The sequence below is a fragment of the Eptesicus fuscus genome, chromosome 6, assembly GCF_027574615.1.
Source record: "Eptesicus fuscus isolate TK198812 chromosome 6, DD_ASM_mEF_20220401, whole genome shotgun sequence".
NCBI classification, from domain to species: Eukaryota; Metazoa; Chordata; class Mammalia; order Chiroptera; family Vespertilionidae; genus Eptesicus; species Eptesicus fuscus.
Window position 1 is genome coordinate 94821265 of NC_072478.1, and position 17854 is coordinate 94839118.

General features: G+C 50.5%; 1 protein-coding gene across 1 annotated transcript; it reads right to left on the reverse strand.

Moving 5' to 3' along the window:
* Positions 1-1371: 1371 nt before the first annotated feature.
* On the reverse strand, positions 1372-14718 carry C1QTNF2 (C1q and TNF related 2). Its single transcript, XM_054717035.1, has 4 exons — positions 14660-14718; positions 4106-4198; positions 3270-3522; positions 1372-2158 (listed from the first exon to the last, which is right to left on the reverse strand). Exons 2-4 carry the CDS (start codon positions 4136-4138, stop codon positions 1545-1547), a joined length of 900 nt encoding a protein of 299 aa, XP_054573010.1. The 5' UTR covers positions 4139-4198; positions 14660-14718; the 3' UTR covers positions 1372-1544.
* Positions 14719-17854: the final 3136 nt, after the last annotated feature.

Here is a 17854-nt window from a genome sequence, read left to right on the forward strand (position 1 = left end):
AGGGGGCCGCCCCTTCCTCGACCACCCCAGGCAGGGTTCCCTGTTCCTGGGGTCCCCACTGGCTCCTCCTTTCCTGCCAGAGGTCAGGGAGAGCCATCTGCAGGGAGCTGTGGCTCCATCCGAAAGTTCTCCCCAGCAAGTGACCTGTGGGCCCTCTCCCCACCTGCCACGTTGTGCTGTGGCTTCTTGTCCCTGGCTCCCTGCACACTGGAACCCCGGGGGCAGGGGCAAGACTCATTTACATGCTACCACCGGCTCAGAGCTGCAGTTCTCGGGCATGCGAGGATAGCCTGGTGTATCTCACTGATTGCCAGGTGGGCCTGCAGGTGATCTCTAATAATCAACTGCTTCAGGGTGAGACAGACTTGACCTCATGCACGGAGCAGATTCAAGGTTACCCCTGCATTAACGTCATGCTCACTCCCGCATCCCGACAAGCTTTCTTGAGCGGAATGAACTCTGCCACAGCCTGTGAGGTTCTGTATAATCTTCCAGCCTCTCACCTCAGGCCTCCATCCCCTTTGTCACTTCCCTCCATCCCTCTGGCCTTCAGCTATGCCAAGCTCTCCCCAGTGTCAAGGCCTTTACACTTGCAGCTCCTTCTGCCAGAAGACCCCTCCCCCCAGCTCTCTGCATGGCTCCCTCTCCTGTTTCAGTGCTCAGCTTAAAAAGTAGCCCAGCCGGTGTTGCTCAGTGGTTGAGCATCAACCTATGAATCAGGAGTTCATAGTTCAATTCCTGGTCAGGGCACATGCCCAGGTTGTGGGCTCGATCCCTAGTAGAGTGCATGCAGGAGGCAGCCGATTGATGATTCTCTCTCATCATGGATGTTTCTATCTCTCCCTCTCCCTTCCTCTCTGAAATCAATAAAAAAAATATATTTTAAAAATTAACATCTTCCTAAAAAAAGAAATAAATAACTTCTTCCTGGGACTGACTTGGAGGGGACTGAAGAGAGCCTGGGTTGCTGGGCGGCTGGAAATACTCTGTTCCTAATCTACAGGAGCTTACCAAGTGTGCACGTGTGTACAAGTCCATTAGCTGCCCTTTCAAGATGCGTACACTTTACTGCACGTAAGTAAACCGAACAAGATGGAGTCCAAAAGCAAACCTCCACCTCTTCCCTGTCTCCTGTTCTTCCGACTACTCTTGGCCATGGCGTGTGCATTTCCACCCTGGCACAATAATTACATGACTTGCTTGTTTATGTGTAAATTGTATCTCCCACTCGAATGTAAGCCCCATGAGGCCAAAGCCTCTGTCCGTCTTGTTCACTGTGGTACCTTCCAGAGGACAGCCTGGTGCCTGTCACACAGTAGGTTCTAAAAAGGAAAAGAAAAAAAAAAAATAGTAAATGGAGAAATGGGAGGATGAATAAAAAAGCTTGGATTTAATGATGGAGAAAAAGGGGGCAGAGGAAGGAGGTCGGCCTGAGTCCAGAAGCTCCCGACTCCCGGCCCCAGTAGACAGGTTAGGGGTCTCGCTCTGTAAGCACCAGACCAGGAGTGCGTGGTGCCCTCCCTGGAGACCGAGCGCCGGCCTGCCTACACCTCATTGGGGTCCTCCTGGTCGGCGTAGATGAGAAAGCCTGTGAAGAGGCTGTCGGTCCAGTAAGGGTCGTAGAAGAGCCCATTCTGCTCTGAGTAGAAGATCTGGAGCCAGACCTCGTCACCCTGCTTGAGAGCCAGGATGGTGGAGCCCGAGGCCACGTCGTGGTTGCCCGTGTTGGCGTCGAAGGTCCGGATGCGGTACTGGCCGTTGTGCACCAGGCCGATGGCCAGGTGCTTGTTGGCCAGCGTGATGTCGTAGGTGAAGTAGTAGATCCCTGGCACGCTGCAGATGAACTTGCCGCTGGACGCGTTGTAGTGGCCGCCCTCGTTCATCAGGATCTTGTCGAACTTGATGGGCAGCCGCTCCCGTGGGTAGCTCTTGGTCACCGCCACCGAGAAGGCCGACCTGGCCTGGCCACTGCCGCAGCTGCAGGGGCCCGGGAGGCCCGGCTCCCCCTTCTTGCCCTTGGGCCCCTTCTTGCCCGGTGTGCCGTGCTTCCCTGGGGCACCACTCACCCCTTTGGGGCCGCGAGGGCCAGCCTTTCCAATGGCCCCGGCTTTGCCCTTTGGTCCTGGTTTTCCCCGGTTACCTGTCCGGCCAGGTGGACCTGGAAGACAGAGCAGCAGGGGTTAAGAAGGGGCCTCAGAGAACTAGCAGAGGCTGCGGGCCCTGGCTCTCCATCTTTGGAGCACAGGCCTTTGGTAATGGGAAGAACAAGAGGGCAATGGAGCCACCTGGAAATGGGTGCAAGTCCTGATGGTGGAACCTGGGGCACGTGTCCCAGTCCCATCTGGAAACCGGGAACGGTAATGCTTACCTTCCAGAATCATTGAGGATCAGGGCAAAACGAACATAATTCACAGCCTTTTCTTTTTCTTTTCTTTCTTTTTTTAAAATATATTTTATTGATTTCAGAGAGGAAGGGAAAGGGAGATAGAAACATCAGTGATGAGAGAGAATCATGGATTGGTTGCCTCCGGCAGGCCTCCTACTGGGGATCGAGCCCATAGCCCAGGCATGTGCTCTGACCGGGAATTGAACCATGACCTCTGGGTTCATAGGTCGAGGCTCAACCACTGAGCACGTCAGCCAGGCCACAGCCTTTTCTTTTCCCGCCTTCTAAGGAAGAGTCTGGTTTGTCTGGCAGAACAATCCTTTGATGGGCTGTGCTGGTTGTGGGTTGAGGAGAGAATTGGAAGAAGCCTTTGACCTCAAAACATTGATCTTAGTGCAGTCCCTGGTTAGTGCCCAGATCCCTGCACACATGTGCAATCGTGGTTCGTGCAGTGCCGCTTCCAACAGCAAACACTGGGAACAACGACTAATTGCCCGTCCAAAGGAAAAAGATTAAAAAAAGGATGGTCCATCCATAACGTGCAATTCTATGCAGGAGTTTTTAAAAACGAGGCAGATTTATGTGCACTATATGAAAACTTCTCTGAAATATCCTGTGAAGAGGAGAGAGAAGGCAGCAGAACCGTGTTTTGTTCAAAGGAAACCACAACGCTCTTTCTATACTCATGTAAGTGCTTAGAAGCGTGCCTGGCCCACAGTAAGCACAGCTAAGTACACTCGGCACGCCCTGCAGAACGTTTCCTGTAGAGCGCCTCTTGGTCCCTAAGACCCATGTTTCATAAAACGTGCATTTCTCTCAAAACAACATGTTTGGCCAATGATTACATAGAAAATATTTATATTCATGTCCCCTAAACTCTTACCTTCCTCTCCACTGTCCCCCCGGTCCCCGTCCTGGCCATCCTGGCCGTCTTTGCCGGGAAAGCCCATCCTTCCCACCATTCCTGAGGGCCCTGGGGCTCCTGGGGGGCCGGGGGGACCCTGGGGGCCAGGTAGGCTGCAGACAAGTTGAGGGGAGCCCTTCTGGAAATCCTTGCGGGCGAAGGCACCAAGCAGAGGGTCGGCCGCACAAGGGAGCGCACAGGCCAAGAGCACCCAGGGGATCATGGTGGTCACCTGTAGGAGGCAAGAGAGCTGTGAGCAGGTGAGTCCCGCTGAGCGGACTGGGGGTCAGTTGGAAAGGCACCCGGGGGGAGGGAGGGGAGGAGGAGGAGGAGGAGGAGGAGGGAGAGGAGGAAGGGGAGGAGGGGGAAGAGGTAGCTGGGAGAAACTATATTTCTGACTCCTGCTCTCTCCTACATCACATACAAGTAGCTGGACAATGTCTTGAGTCTATACACTGAGTGGCCAGATTATTATGATCTCTGAACTCATAATAATCTGGCCACTCAGTGTATATACTATATAATAAAAGGCTAATATGCAAATTGTCCCCTGGGCCAGTTTGACCAGCAGGCAGGCCGGCCAACCACCCATGTCCCCTCCCCCTGGTCAGGCTGGCCGGACCCCACCCATGCACGAATTCATGCACCGGGCCTCTAATATATATATATATATATATATATATATATATATATATATATATATATATACATACACATACATACACTGAGTGGCCAGATTATTATGCGTTCAGAGATCATAATAATCTGGCCACTCAGTGTATGTGGATGAGCTGAGTCATGAGCCCAGAATATACCTTGGAGGGGTCTTGGGGTGCGGCACTCATCATCACACCATCGAACTCTGGAGTAGCCGGACTTATGGCCCAGTGACAGCTGGCTGGGGGGAGCTGTGCACAGAGAGAAATGATCCATGGTTTCCTTCAAATATGTGGCACAGCCCGGCCGGTGTGGCTCAGTGATTGAGCGTCGACCTATGAACCAGGAGGTCATGGTTTGATTCCCGTTCGGGCCTTGATCCCTGGTGGGGTGTGTGCAGGAGGCAGCCAGTCAATGATGCTCTCTCATCATTGATGTTTCTACCTCTCTCCCTCGCTCTTCCTCTCTGAAATCAATAAAAATATATTTTAAAAAATAAAGTTGCAGTATGATGTAGCTGGTGTCACGAATGCTCCTTATGGGTGGCATCAGTGATAGCAGAGGTGGTAGGCAGATGGGGCAAATGCTGGGGAAGTGTTACACTCATGATGTGCTGTTGGAAAACGGTGCCCCAGACACCCCCCAGACCCCAGGATCCCCATCTCCTTCCCTTGCTGACTTGCTGAGAATCTTGGGAAACGAGTCAGGTTGACTTATCAGCTGGGACACATCTGGGCTCCCCGAAGAGAAACTGAATTCTTCAAGAAGGTTTGAGCTGGGTTAGGAAGTTGTAATTTTGGACAAGGGAGAGAGGAAGGAAGCGGTGGGAGCCAGTCACCCAGGCACGCTGAGAGTCCTGTGAACAGCTGGATGGAGACAGGCAGGAGAGAGGGGAGCTCTGGGCGTCAGTTCCCATCCCCTCTCTCTGACCTCCACTCTCAGTCACACGTGCTGGGCAAGAGGGAGCAGGGCCTGCTGTCCTGCCCATGCCAGCCTCTGTGAACAGCAGGGAGAATGCTCAGTGACAGCTGGGCCAGGGCAGGCCCCAGCGTCTGGCAGGCGGAGGAGGGGGCTCTGGAACCGGCAGGGAGCGAGGGGTTTCTCAGAGCTGGAGCCTGGAGGTTCCCACCGGTGCCAGGAACTGTTTTGGAAATAAAGGCGGGGTGACTAGATTCTGGTTCCAAACCTAGAGGGAGGGAGAGGAGAGTCTCCTTGGCCCCAGGGCACCTCCAAGAAAAACAAGGCTCCAATAGCCCTGCTCCCAGCCTGTGCCCCCGAGTCTACTCTCCATACTGAAGGGGTGAGAAAACCTGGGGTGGTGTGCCATGGCCCCAAGGAATCCAGAGAGGTTAACTCTTCCCGGGTCTTTTAAAGAAATTCAGAATCACAAACTTGGGGAGGGCCCCAAGGAATGGTCTCATCCGACCTCTTCAGTGACCGACAGGGGAGCTGAGACAGGCGCTCTGAGCGACGCTCTTCACCTGAATTCTCTTCTGTGAAGTTTATAATAAATCCGACGGAGGTGGAAAACGGATGGTTCCGGTTTTCAGAGGGAGAAACAGAGGCTCCGAGAACTCCAACGATTAACCCGCAGTCACACAATCAGGGCAGTGGGGACAGCACTCAAACCCATGTCCGAGGGGCTCTGAAGAACCCCCCCACTTCGCCCACTGCCCCTTGCTCCCTCCCCCTGGTGTTTTTTTCCTGTTTTATGGAAGAGGAACGTGAAGCTCAGAGAGGCCAGTTTGGTCATGTTTACACAACCAGTTCATGGCAGGAGTTATATTTGAACTTGGGTTTGGCTGACCCTAATGGCCACATGCTTTCCATTATGTCAGCGTTTCTTTGATTTTTCCTCCTGAATATCCCACATTACAGAAGGGACCTTGAAGTGTGTGACAAAGCTACAGAGAGCAATAGAGAGATTTCTTTGATATTGTGTATTTTATCATTTTACACACACACACACACACACACACACACACACACACACACACACACACAAGCGACTTTGGAAATGTAAGCTGATGCTTTTCCTCCCTCAGGATCCCGATGCTTGGAGAGAGCCTCCTGTTCTCTGACAGATGCGCACTGGGCTTAGCCAAGATGATTGGGAGGGGGGGTGGGCCGCCTCCTGGGCTCTGACTCTCCACCACGAGCCTCTTTGGAGTGTTAGGGAGGCATTTCCAGGGGGCACACGGGGAGGCCATCAGTCCATGCCTGCACCTGGCAAGCACCTCCTCCCTCGCTCGCTCCCCCTCCCGCACTCTCCCAGCTGAAGCGGAGGGATCCTTGAAAAGCACAGCTCAGCCTCATCACTTCCTGGATGATCTTACTCCACTGGCTGCGGGCTGCAAAGAGCAATATCAGCACCCCTGAGGATGTGGCCCACGAGGCCCTAAATGACCCGCCTCCACCAAATCCCAGCTCCTCCCATCTCTCACCGCTCCTCCAGACACCCCTTCTCCGTCAGACCAAGCTCCATCCTGCCCCTCTTTCTGAATCCCTGGGCCCCACCCTTTGGCATGCCGGCTCCTTATCCCTTGTTTCGGCTTAAATAGCGCTTCTTCCAAGGCCTGCCGGACAGCCCTCCCTTGGGACCCCAGCTCCCTGCCGGTGTCCTTCCGGCCCTGCAAGCCCACCCGTATTGGCTGTATTTGCCCGTTCACCTGCCTACTGGGCCCGCTGCCTCGCCCATGTGCCTCCCATGGCAACGGAAGCCCCTTGGGAGCGGGGACCGCAGCCAACCTGCTATATCCTGGGGCTTCCAACTGTCTTGCACACAGTGGGTGTTCAAGAAATACTTGCTTGATTCGTGAGTATTTGAGAACACCCACAGCAAAGGGAAATCAAGGTAGTGGCCTAAATCAAAAAGGGCACCCATACTCTCGGATTTAAAGAAGTTTCCTCCCTTCCCGTTTTTTTGTTTTTTGTTTCTAGCCCAACCCAGATCTAACCCCTTCTTCCTTTTGACCTCCCACAGCACAGGGCCCCCACCCCGACTCCAGGGAGGGGTGTGCAAATATTTTACATCTAGCAGGTGCTCCATAAATGTCCATTCAACTGATTACAGAGAAGTATTGGTCCTTCCTCATCTTTTAAACATTATCTTAGTTCCTAAATGGCCCTCTCCGGTGTGAGTTGAGTCGGGGAGGCTGCATGACAGCCTTCCTGCCGCAGGGAAAAAATGTTCCACGGTTAAACCCCAAACACAGAATCATGAGGTGCTAAGCTTGGATGGAGTTCTTCCGTCTGGTTGTAATTTGCCCGGTCCCTTAACTCATCTCTCCGTTAAGTAGCTAATGATTCATAAACACACATGTTCTGGGAGAACGTTAGGCACGAAGGGCCCCAGCCTGAACTGTCAGGGAAGCAGCCTTCCTCCTTCTCCCACTTCCCCTACCCTCAGGGCACCCTACCCCCCAGTTCCTTCCCAAGGGCCCTCCACCCAGACTGACAAGAGAAGGTCGTCTGTCTTTTGCTGATCCCGCCCAAACATGGTCTGCCAGGAGAAACTCTGGGGACCCTCGTCTGGGCCTTGAGCAAGGCTGCCAGGCCTGAGTTCTGAATAATCTCACCTTGCAGATCAGAGGAGGTAAGTTATGCGTGAATACAATTGACCTGTTGGTTATCAGGCTGTGATGCATGGGTAGGTAGGGGTGATTAAGAGACACGAGAAACCAGCCACTAAGTGTCCTCAACTGTCCAATAGAAATAATACTATACCTACCTCGTGGAGTTGGAATAGGAGTAACGAGACAATGTCCCCAAAGCTTCTTGTGAGGTGTGTGATGCAGTAAATGCTCAGCAGTTGAAGATAACTCTGCCTAAAATTGTTGCTAATCTCCTCTGTCCAAAGCCCTCAGAGAGCTGCCTGCCTCATCCTTCAAGCCTCAGGTCTAATAACCTCTCCTCGGAGAGTCTTGCCCTGCTGATTTGCTCAGACCACCCTGGTTGCCCTTTCAAAGCACGTGGCTCCAGTTGTGGTTAGAGATTTCTTTGCTTCTTGGCTTGCTAACTGCCTGTGCCTTTCCCCTGGAGAGGAAGGTCCAGAAAGCAGAGGCCCTGCCCGTCTTGCTCTGTGTGATGTCACCAGGGTCTAGCACAGTGCCCGCCCCGAACGCAGTAAGTGCTCAGCTCATAGCTGTTCCAGCCTTGAGTGAAATGGTCACTCACATAAAGAGCAACAGGATCCAAAGGTTTCAGTAAACGTGCGGATAACAAAGCCACACTTGGCTACTGAGGGAAGCCCAGAGAGATGACTGGGCTTGGATTGGGAAGACTGGGTGCATGTCCTAACTCTGTAACTCACTGATCACGTGACAGTAGAAAAGTCATTTCCTCTGATCTGGGCTTCCATCTCCTCACCTACCAAATGGAGATAATAACACTCGCCCCCGTCTGCCTTACAGGGCTGTTCTGAGAATCCAACAAGATAATGGACGTTGAAAGCAAAACGTGATACAAAAGTTAGAGCCTTGTTTAAAATTGTAATTGCCGCCAACTGCAGCTGAACTAACAGCACACAGCCCTGACCTCACAGTAGGGCCCCCCCCCCGGAATATTTCACAGGGAGGCCTCGTTGTGATTAGGAGAGGATACCTGAATCTGACCCAACTGGGCAAGGAAGGGCTGGTGGTTGGAATGGGGTGGTGCCTGCTTGCAGATGAAATGCTCCCAAAATTGGCTTTAATGGGAGTGCAAATTCTATAATGACAAACACCCCATGCCCTCCCTGAATTCCAGGAAGCAAATTGGAAACAGCCCTGTCCAGCTTCACTGGAAGAGCTGAGACCCTCACCCAAGGATATTTTTTCCGCCTGGAGGAGAGAGGGGCTGCTGCGGCGGCTCACACAGCGCTCACCCACACCCCCTTTCCCGGGGTCCTCACATCGATGCCTGGTTGGTAACACTCCAGCATCCAGAGTCAAAACACAGACCATTAGAAGTCATGGGATCCGCTTGTCAAAAGGCCCAGAAAATATTTGTTTTCTCTCTTTCCACCCCTATTTCTGACTCAGTCTAGACAAGAGGTCCAAGGCCAAACCATGACCTAGTGAGGTCTCAGGAGCCAGGATCTCGCGGGGTTTGTCTCGGTGGCACTCCCGAGAGCACGCCAGCAGTCAGTCTGGTGGCCACTGTATTATCACCCCAAATCCTTGGGAACCAGCCATCGCGGCATGTGATGCGGAGGACGTGGAGCCCACCCCTCTGGGCCCTGGGCCCTGTGCCCTGTGCAGTGAGGCCCAGAGTCAGGCTTCGGGGTGGCTGAGGCCAAAGCCATCAAGCTTTGGACCTGCCCAGCACTGCAGTGAGCGAGAAGAAGGCAGCTGATGGGCCAGATGTGAGCTGAGGGATGGAGGGCCGAGGCGGTTCAGCGCCCTGTGTCCAGCTTCTCCAAGCGGCAGATCAGAGGGATGGGACGGTGTTTGAACAGTGCTGTCCAACAGGCATATGACATGAGGTCACATGTCATTTTACACGACCTTATGGGCACATTAAAAAGGTTTTTTAAAGTAGGTGAAATTAATTTTAATAATATATGTTGGGTAGACTAATATATCTCAAACATCATCATTTCAACATGTAATCAATGTAAAAATTATTAATGAGGTGTTTCACATTCTTTAATTGGCACTAAGTCTTAGAAACCTGGTGTGTATTTTATACCTGCAGCACATCTTAATTCAGACTGGCCATTACTTTTTTATTATTATTTAAATTTTTTTTTTTGTTAATCCTCACCCAAGGATATTTTTCCATTAATTTTTAGAGAGAGTAGAAGGGAGAGGGAGAGAGAAACATTAATGTGAGAGAGACACATCGATTGGTTGCCTCCCACATGCACCCAGACCAGGGATCGAGCTTGCAACTGAGGTATGTGCCCTTGACTGGAACAGAACCCAGGACCCTTTAGTCCGAAAGTGGAAGCTCTATCCACTGAGCCAAACTGGCTAGGGCCAGACCGGCCACATTTCAAGTGCCCGACAGCCACATGGCAGCTACTGCCTCTGCTCTAAGCATAGCTGCTTGGGTTGAAATCCCACGAACTAGCTGTGGGGCCTTTTACAAATGACTTATCCTCTTTCCCTCAGCCTAGTCCTCACCAAAATGGGGATGACAGTGACAGTAGCTACGTTAGAAGGTTGTTATGAGGCTATAATGCTCCTAGAATAAGGTTTGGCATATGGTAAGAGGTATAAAAGCATCACCTATTCTTTTTTTTTTGTCATTGTTAATAAATCTTTATTAGCATCACCTATTCTTATTTCACTATTTCTTGTCCTTCTGAAAATACAGCAGATAAAGGGTGTTGGAAGTAAAACCTGATACAAAAATTCAGACCTTGTTTAAGATTTTAATTGTCACCAACTGCAGTTGAACTAATGAAAAACAGTCCTGACCTCCTACATGAGTCCTATGGCATTTCAGGTGGAGGCCCCTGTAGTCTTAGAATAAATTCTCCATTTTCACTTAAGCTGGTTTGAATAGTGTTTCTGTCGGTTGCTACCAAAAGAGCATCCTAGTGAAGGTTGGCATTCATTCCTGCCCAGCCATTCCATGCTGAGGGAAGTTGTGGGGGTCCCTGCCTTGGCCACATACACCTATCAGCCACCTGGCATGACCGTGATCCATAATACAGGTGATTAATAAAGACAGGTGAATCGATGGGTTAGTGCTTAGCTCATGTGACAGAAGGCCAACGAGACATCATGTGTGCTGGTGCTTGGCGAGGATGCCCAATCAATGGCGTCACCTATTTTTATTGCCTTTGAGGCCAGACACTGGAATGAAAAGATGTGGTTGCTGCTCTTTTTTTAAATATATATCTTATTGATTTTTTACAGAGAGGAAGAGAGAGGGATAGAGAGTTAGAAACATCGATGAGAGAAAATCATCGATCAGCTACCTCTTGCACACCCCCTACTGGGGATGTGCCCGCAACCAAGGTATATGCCCTTAACCGGAATCGAACCTGGGACCTTTCAGTCCGCAGGCCGACGCTCTATCCACTGAACCAAACCGGTCTTGGCTGGTTGCTGCTCTTGTAGGGCACAGGGTCTTGTTCTAATGAGGATCCAGCCTGGCACGATGAACATTGTTAGTTTTATGTCATTTAAAACCAAAGGTAATCCTAACGTCGAAGGATTAGAAGGCGGGCAAGACTGGTGTCCCAACAAAAAAAAAAAAAAGAAAAGAAAGAATTTTCCCCCAGTCAAAGCTGGATGGAAGCCAGGCCTGCTGACTCGGGCCCAGGGCACAGAACCCATGGACATAAACCTTCAGCTCTCTAAAGAAGCCATCTACAGAAATGCACAAATCCAACGGAGAATTGTTTTCTTGGGCAAAGCTTCAGTATAGAATTCCTTTGAATGTATGACCAGGCTCTAGGCAGGAGAGGGAGTAAGCCTTTCTCCTTCTTTCTCTTTGTAGCAGGTTCTCTCTCAAAGGCAGCCAGGACTGCACTGAAGACAGGGAAAGGAAATGGGGGTAGGCGGTTCCTTGGGATGGCATAAGGGACCACGCTTGAAGATCTGGAAACTGAGGGAGAGGAACAAAGTCTGAATTCTGAAGGGTTGAGCTGGGGTGGGGGTGGGGGAGAGGAAGAAGGCTAGGTTTTCTTTGACTTCCCTGTGCTTGCTGGTCTCCATGCAGTTCCTTCTGGTCTGGCCCTGACAGACATTCGAAATAACTCTAAAGATCTGGCCTTCAAGAAGCACAGAGCTGGTCTGGTGGTTAAGAGGTTAGGGATCATATTCTAGCTATTTGACCTCTGCTATCTCTGAGCCTCAGTTTCCTTGTCTGTAAAATGGGAGAAAACAATACTGCATGGTCATATTTGAATCATTTGAATTTGAAATCGCATGATAGAAACATATTTATGGTTCCAATTTATGTGTGAAAGTTTGTCAAGGACCTTGCAAGGCAGCAGGAGTTGTACATTGTAAACTGTGCTTATGCTATAGCCACAGGATAGCCCTATACTAATAGGCAAACGGAAATGCTGCCATCCTTCTTTCCGAAGGTGAGTTTTGAATTATACCAGTTTGAATAATATAAGGTCTTTAGGAATGTCTCCCTGAGTAATTTGATGGCCTGGGCCTCCCTCATAGAGTAATTATGAATATTAAATGAGATAATACAGTAACCAGCCCACAGGAAGTACTCAGTGACAGTAGTGTTATTGGGATATAATAATAATGTGTGAGAACAAGGAGAGATACAACAGGAGGTTAGAATGCACAGCCCCAGTTGGTATGAGTTTGCAACCCCTGATCTAGAGGAAAAGAGAATTCTCCGTGAATTCTTATTTCAAAGCTTTGAGGTTCATTTTCTCCTTTAATCTCCCACAGTTTTAAGAGGCTGATACTATCATCCCCATGTGGCAAAAGAGAAAGAAAGGCAAAAAAGAAAAAGAAAAGAAAGAAAGAATTTTCCCCCGGTCAAAGCTGGATGGAAGCCAGGCCTGCTGACTCGGGCCCAGGGCACAGAACCCATGGACATAAACCCTCCCAGGGCAGCTCTCTAAAGAAGCCATCTACAGAAATGCACAAATCCAACGGAGAATTGTTTCCTTGAGCAAAGCTTCAGCATAGAATTCCTTTCCAAAGTCCACGCAGACTAGAACTTGATGAACAGAAATCAAATTTCTACAGGAGCTCATCTCACAGAGGCAAAGCCAGTTGGCAGGCCTTCCTGAGGAGGGCGTGCGGGAAGCTGTGAGTGTCTGCACTCCATTACCCCGCGGCGAACATTGGGGATCATCAGAGACTGGGACGGTGGAGAGGAAGGTCCAGTCGTCTGTGTCCACTCGGCAGATGAGGATGAGAGAAAGAACAGCAAGATAGGGAGGAACGGAGGGATTTGCAGAGAAACAAGTAACCTCTTGGGGGAATTTGCTGAATGGAGGGAGAATAGCTTCAAAGATGACCCCAGACTTGTGAACCAAATCCCGATTCCTTGGTACAATGACACACTAAGACACCGTTATAAAAACAAAGTGAGGCCGAAGCCGGTTTGGCTCAGTGGATAGAGCGTCAGCCTGCGGACTGAAGGGTCCCGGGTTCGATTCCGGTCAAGGGCATGTACCTTGGTTGCGGGCACATCCCCAGTAGGGGGTGTGCAGGAGGCAGCTGATCGATGTTTCTCTCTCATTGATGTTTCTAACTCTCTATCCCTCCCCCTTCCTCTCTGTAAAAAAAATCAATAAAATATATTAAAACAACAACAAAAACAAACAAACAAAGTGAGTCTGTATCTGCAGATATGGAGAGATGACCAAGATACACAGAGTGAAAAAGGCAAGTTGCAGCATGGAATGTAAAGTATGCTTATCTTTGAGTTAAAAAAAGATAGACACTCAAATATATAGGTATATGAAATTTCCAAAAGGACCCCCCATCTTGTTTAAAGGGGTTACCTTTCAGAATCGGGAGGTATATGGGCTTTTACTTTTCACTTTCTACCTTTTTGAAGTGTCTGAATTTGTCACGATGAACATTGTTAGTTTTATGTCATTTAAAACCAAAGGTAATCCTAACGTCGAAGGATTAGAAGGAGGGCAAGACTGGTGTCCCTGCTAGGGGCTGGAGGGAAGTCAGACTCCGGGAAGAAACAGAGTGCGGTGCAGGAGTGAGGTGTGAAAGTGTGGATGCTCTGACGGTAGGCAGCTGAAAGTGGGCGTGATGGATATCACGGCCAGATAACAGAATAAGTCAGAGGAGAACTGTGGGGGGTGTAGAAAGGGAGAATGGGAGAGGACAGACTTCAAACAGTGCTGAGACCAGCCTTGGGTTGACATATATAGGACACTGTTAACGCTATTGCTACTGGCTTAGCGTGGCAGGGATGGGGGGAGGGGGCGGGTGGTCTCCGGGAGATGGCCAGTTTAAGGAGGGGACTCTTGAAGGCTCTAGGCAGGAGTTTTGTTGTAAGAGAACAGAGGAGGACCACACTGAGGTTGTGCAAAGCACCCACGGTGTTAGGGGAGAGGCCTGGGGTGGGAGACCCCGGGGGCCATGCAACATTCAGCTGCCATCCAGTCCTGGCATGGGGCAGTGGCGATGGGGATGGAGAAAGAGGAACAAAGTTTGGGGGAGGATGGAGGGTGACAAGAGCTGTGAAGAAGTGGGTGCAAATCTCAGCTTGCCGTTTAGTACCCTTTGAGCTTAGTTTGCGGGTCTGTATAATATATATTTAATTAAATGCTGCAAAGAGTAAATGAGGTAATGCGCTCGATAAACGTTAGCTCTGATTGTTAGCTCGGGTAATGGACGCAGACTCACCGGGGCTCAAATCCCTTTGCCACCAGTTACCAGGTGTTCAGCCCTGAGCAAGTCGTTAACATCTCTGAGCCCGGTTCCTGTTTTGCAGAGGCAGATAAGCTGTTGTCATGGAAATGAAACAGCTTGCTGCAGAGGGCAGGCAGGGCCTGGCGCGAAATAGGCGCTCAATAAGCGGTGGAGGTATAAAACTATCACAGGTAAACCAGGAGCACACGGTGAGCGCTCCGTAAAGGTTAATTCATATTAAATATACTCCCGAAGGTGGAGGTCAAGAGGCAGGGCTGCCCGGCCTGCAAAGAAGGGGCGTTCGCAGTCCTCCCACTCCTACCGTCTCCCACCCCGCCCCCCCGCCCCAGCACCACGTATCCTCCCCTCTGCTCCCCGCCCGCACTTTCCCCGGAGCGTGGACAGCCGGGGGACACTCACCCTCGCTGCCCCGCGCGTCCAGGGGCCTCCGGAGCGACCAAGCTGTCGGCCTTGCTCCGCGTCCCGCCTCCCGCCTCCCGCCTCCCGCGGCCACGGCAGCCGGCCCGGCGCCCGCCCCAGGCATACTTTTCCCATCCCGTCACCGGCGGGAGCGCCCTCCCCGGTCACGTGGGCCGGCCCGCAGCACAGGGCTCTCTCCCTTCCGAGTGGGTTTGGAAAAAACTTGAAGCGCTGGTGGCAACGTGGGTGTATCGATGCATCTCTCCGTGTGTAGAACCTGTCAGTGTGTTTGGAGGTTTACGTGCACGAAAGTGATCGTTACCAGGCCTTTGCAAGCGTATGGGTATGGGTATGTGTCTGTTGCTTGCGCGTGAGCATTGACATCGCTGTGGATGTGAGGGTGCGTGTGGGCTTGACGCTTACAATGGAGTACATTTCTCTGTGTACTGACTGTGCGTGTACGTGAGAGTGAGAATCGCGAGTATGTGTGTGCATGGGTGAGTGCACATGTCTACTCTTGCAGCCTGGTGTGCAACCGGCGTGTAGGTCAGTTGCTGGGTGTACACAGTAGTGTCTGGATTATCTGTGCGTTGGGTACATGCTTAATGTGTATATGAGTATGCATAACCACGCACCAGTATGTATGTGCACGATATCTGTGGGCACCTGTTTGTGCAGTGGCTCATTCGGTGTGTTATATGCCTTGGTGTGGATTTTGTCCAGATGTGAGTGTGCGCATACATAACAGTGTGGGCAGGTGCCCCTGCCTCTCAGCCCTCACCTCCCTCCTCCCCAGAAGAAAAGGCTTTGCTGGCCTCACCAACTCTCTGGCCCAGCTCTAGGGTCCCAGCTCCCAGAACACACGGAGTGAACCTGTGTGGGTAGCAAGCAGACACTGGGGGAAGGAAAGGTCATCAGAGGCCTGGCTTGTGCTTCTCCCTCTTCCTTCCACTGCTGTCTTCCACTAGCCACCAGTATTCCCTGGGCTGCCAGAGCCTCTGGTTAACAGATGGTATATGACCCAAGGTGTGCAGTCCTTTAATGCAGGTATGCATTCCAACGCTCATGCTGGTTCTACCACCTTAGACAAGTCAGTTACTTCATAGATGGTGTCTCATTTTCTGAAAAGTTGGGAGAATAATGATATTACTGCACTGTCCTTCCCCCCCAAAGTTGGGACACTCACCCATAAAAGTATTTGGTAAGCCACTGAACTAGGTAGAGAATTATTACTAATATTACATAAATTATATTTGAGGATGAAAGTTAATGGGCTCGCCCTAGCTGGTTTGGCTCAATGGATAGAGCGTCAGCCTGTGGACTAAAGGGTCCCAGGTTCGATTCTGGTCAGGGCACATGCTAGGGTTGTGGGCTTGATCCCCATTGTGGGGGTTGGGGGGGGGGGGCATGCAGGAAGCAGCCAATCAATGATTCCCTCTCATCATTGATGCTTCTATATCTCTCTCTCCCTTTCCCTTCCTCTCTGAAACCAATAAAAATATATTAAAAAAAAAGAAAGTTAGTGGGCTGAACAAACATTCATTCAACAAACATTTCATGAGCATCTATTGTGTGTCAGTACCCAAGCTAGGTGCTGGAGATACAGAGCTATACCAAATAGGCTTGGTGCCTGTCCTCCAAGAACTTAAGAGTCTAGCGAGGATGGTGCAAGTGGTTTCATGTGAAATGAGTGTTACAGAAAAGCATTAAGTATTAAACTGGGTGGTCGGAGAAAGCTTGGGGAAGTGAGGTTCCCGGTGAGCCCCAAGGGGTGACTGAGACCTGTCTGGGTGTAGGGGAGGTGCGAGTTCTGCACATGCATGAAAGATGACGTGTGAAATAGAGTGTAGGGTGTTGATTCACGGATGGCTAGAAAGGGGACCTCCGTCCACCACCCCATCTGGGTAAGTTGGTCTGTTCCCAGATGTGTCAGGAATGGAAAAGGTGAGGAAACCCTGCTTAGGATGCCTAGAGCCCATTCAGAATCTAAAGGGCTCAGGATAGTCCCTCTCTTAGGGTAGAGTAGGAATCTCCATGTGCTACCCTGAGGGCTCCACTGTAACATGTTGAAATTTCTGGCCTGCTCTTGCTGGTAAGAAAATGGTTAATGAAAAGTATAGGAAAAGGCAGTGGTGCCACACTTGGCACCCAGCAAGCATTTAATAAATGTTTCCTGCCCGAGTCAACAGAAGAGTGGGGGGTGGATGTTTTTCCAGTTTTGCTACAAATCAGCAAATGCTACAAATCAAGGCTGTCTTTCCCCCAACTCAGTCCTGTTTACCAACTCATCACTGTCTAAATCCCTGCCCAACCGTACCACCGATTTAGATATGAATAATGTACTGATTTGCAACATCTCTTGCTTTTTGAATACAGTGAGGCTGGGAGGACAAGTGCCCCTGACCTTCACTCCATCTGAATCTTCAGTATCTCAAAGCAGGAAGGGTCCTGGGAAATAATTTGGTCTGTAGTCTTCATTTCACACACAAGGACAAAGAGGTCCAGAGACCTTCAGTGACTTGATAGTTGTGGAGTCAAGATAAAGTCCAAGATCATTTTGTCTTGCATCCATTATTAAAATGTAGACTTTCCGACTATTGAACCTCAGAGGGAAGGCAGGGGAGAGTGGATGGGACACAGACAATGGGGTGGTGAGGGCCTGGGCGGAGGGGTTAGCGGGGGGGGGGGGGGGGGGGCGGGTGGGGGGGTGGGGATGGGAGCGGGCTGGAAGAGGTTAATGGAGGAAAAAGAAGGACCTATGTAATACTTTTTACAATAAATGTAGACCTTCCTGTTTGCCTTTTTTTTCAACCACTACTTTACTCTGATTTTGGTACAAAAGCGTGTTTAAAATGGCTGTTGAATCATTCCAAACAGCTAATGGCCACAACCCAAGCTGTCAATATTTACTTTCAGCAAGGGGCTTTGGGGCTGGGAGGCTCTCCAGCATGAGACTCTCCCAAGCGCAGTCTCGCTAATGTCGCAGTACTGGGGACAGCTGTACATGGAGAGGACTCGCTGCCATTCCACAGAAAGGCCGATGTTGGAGTGAATGTTGTCACTTAGAATGCAGCAAGATGACAGCTGAACTGCGAGGAAAGCTTTGCAAATTTATAAAAATGAAAACATACACGATTTATTTTTGACATAGCTGTTTTCTTTCCTGTAACTTATCCTGGGAGTATGAGGATGTTC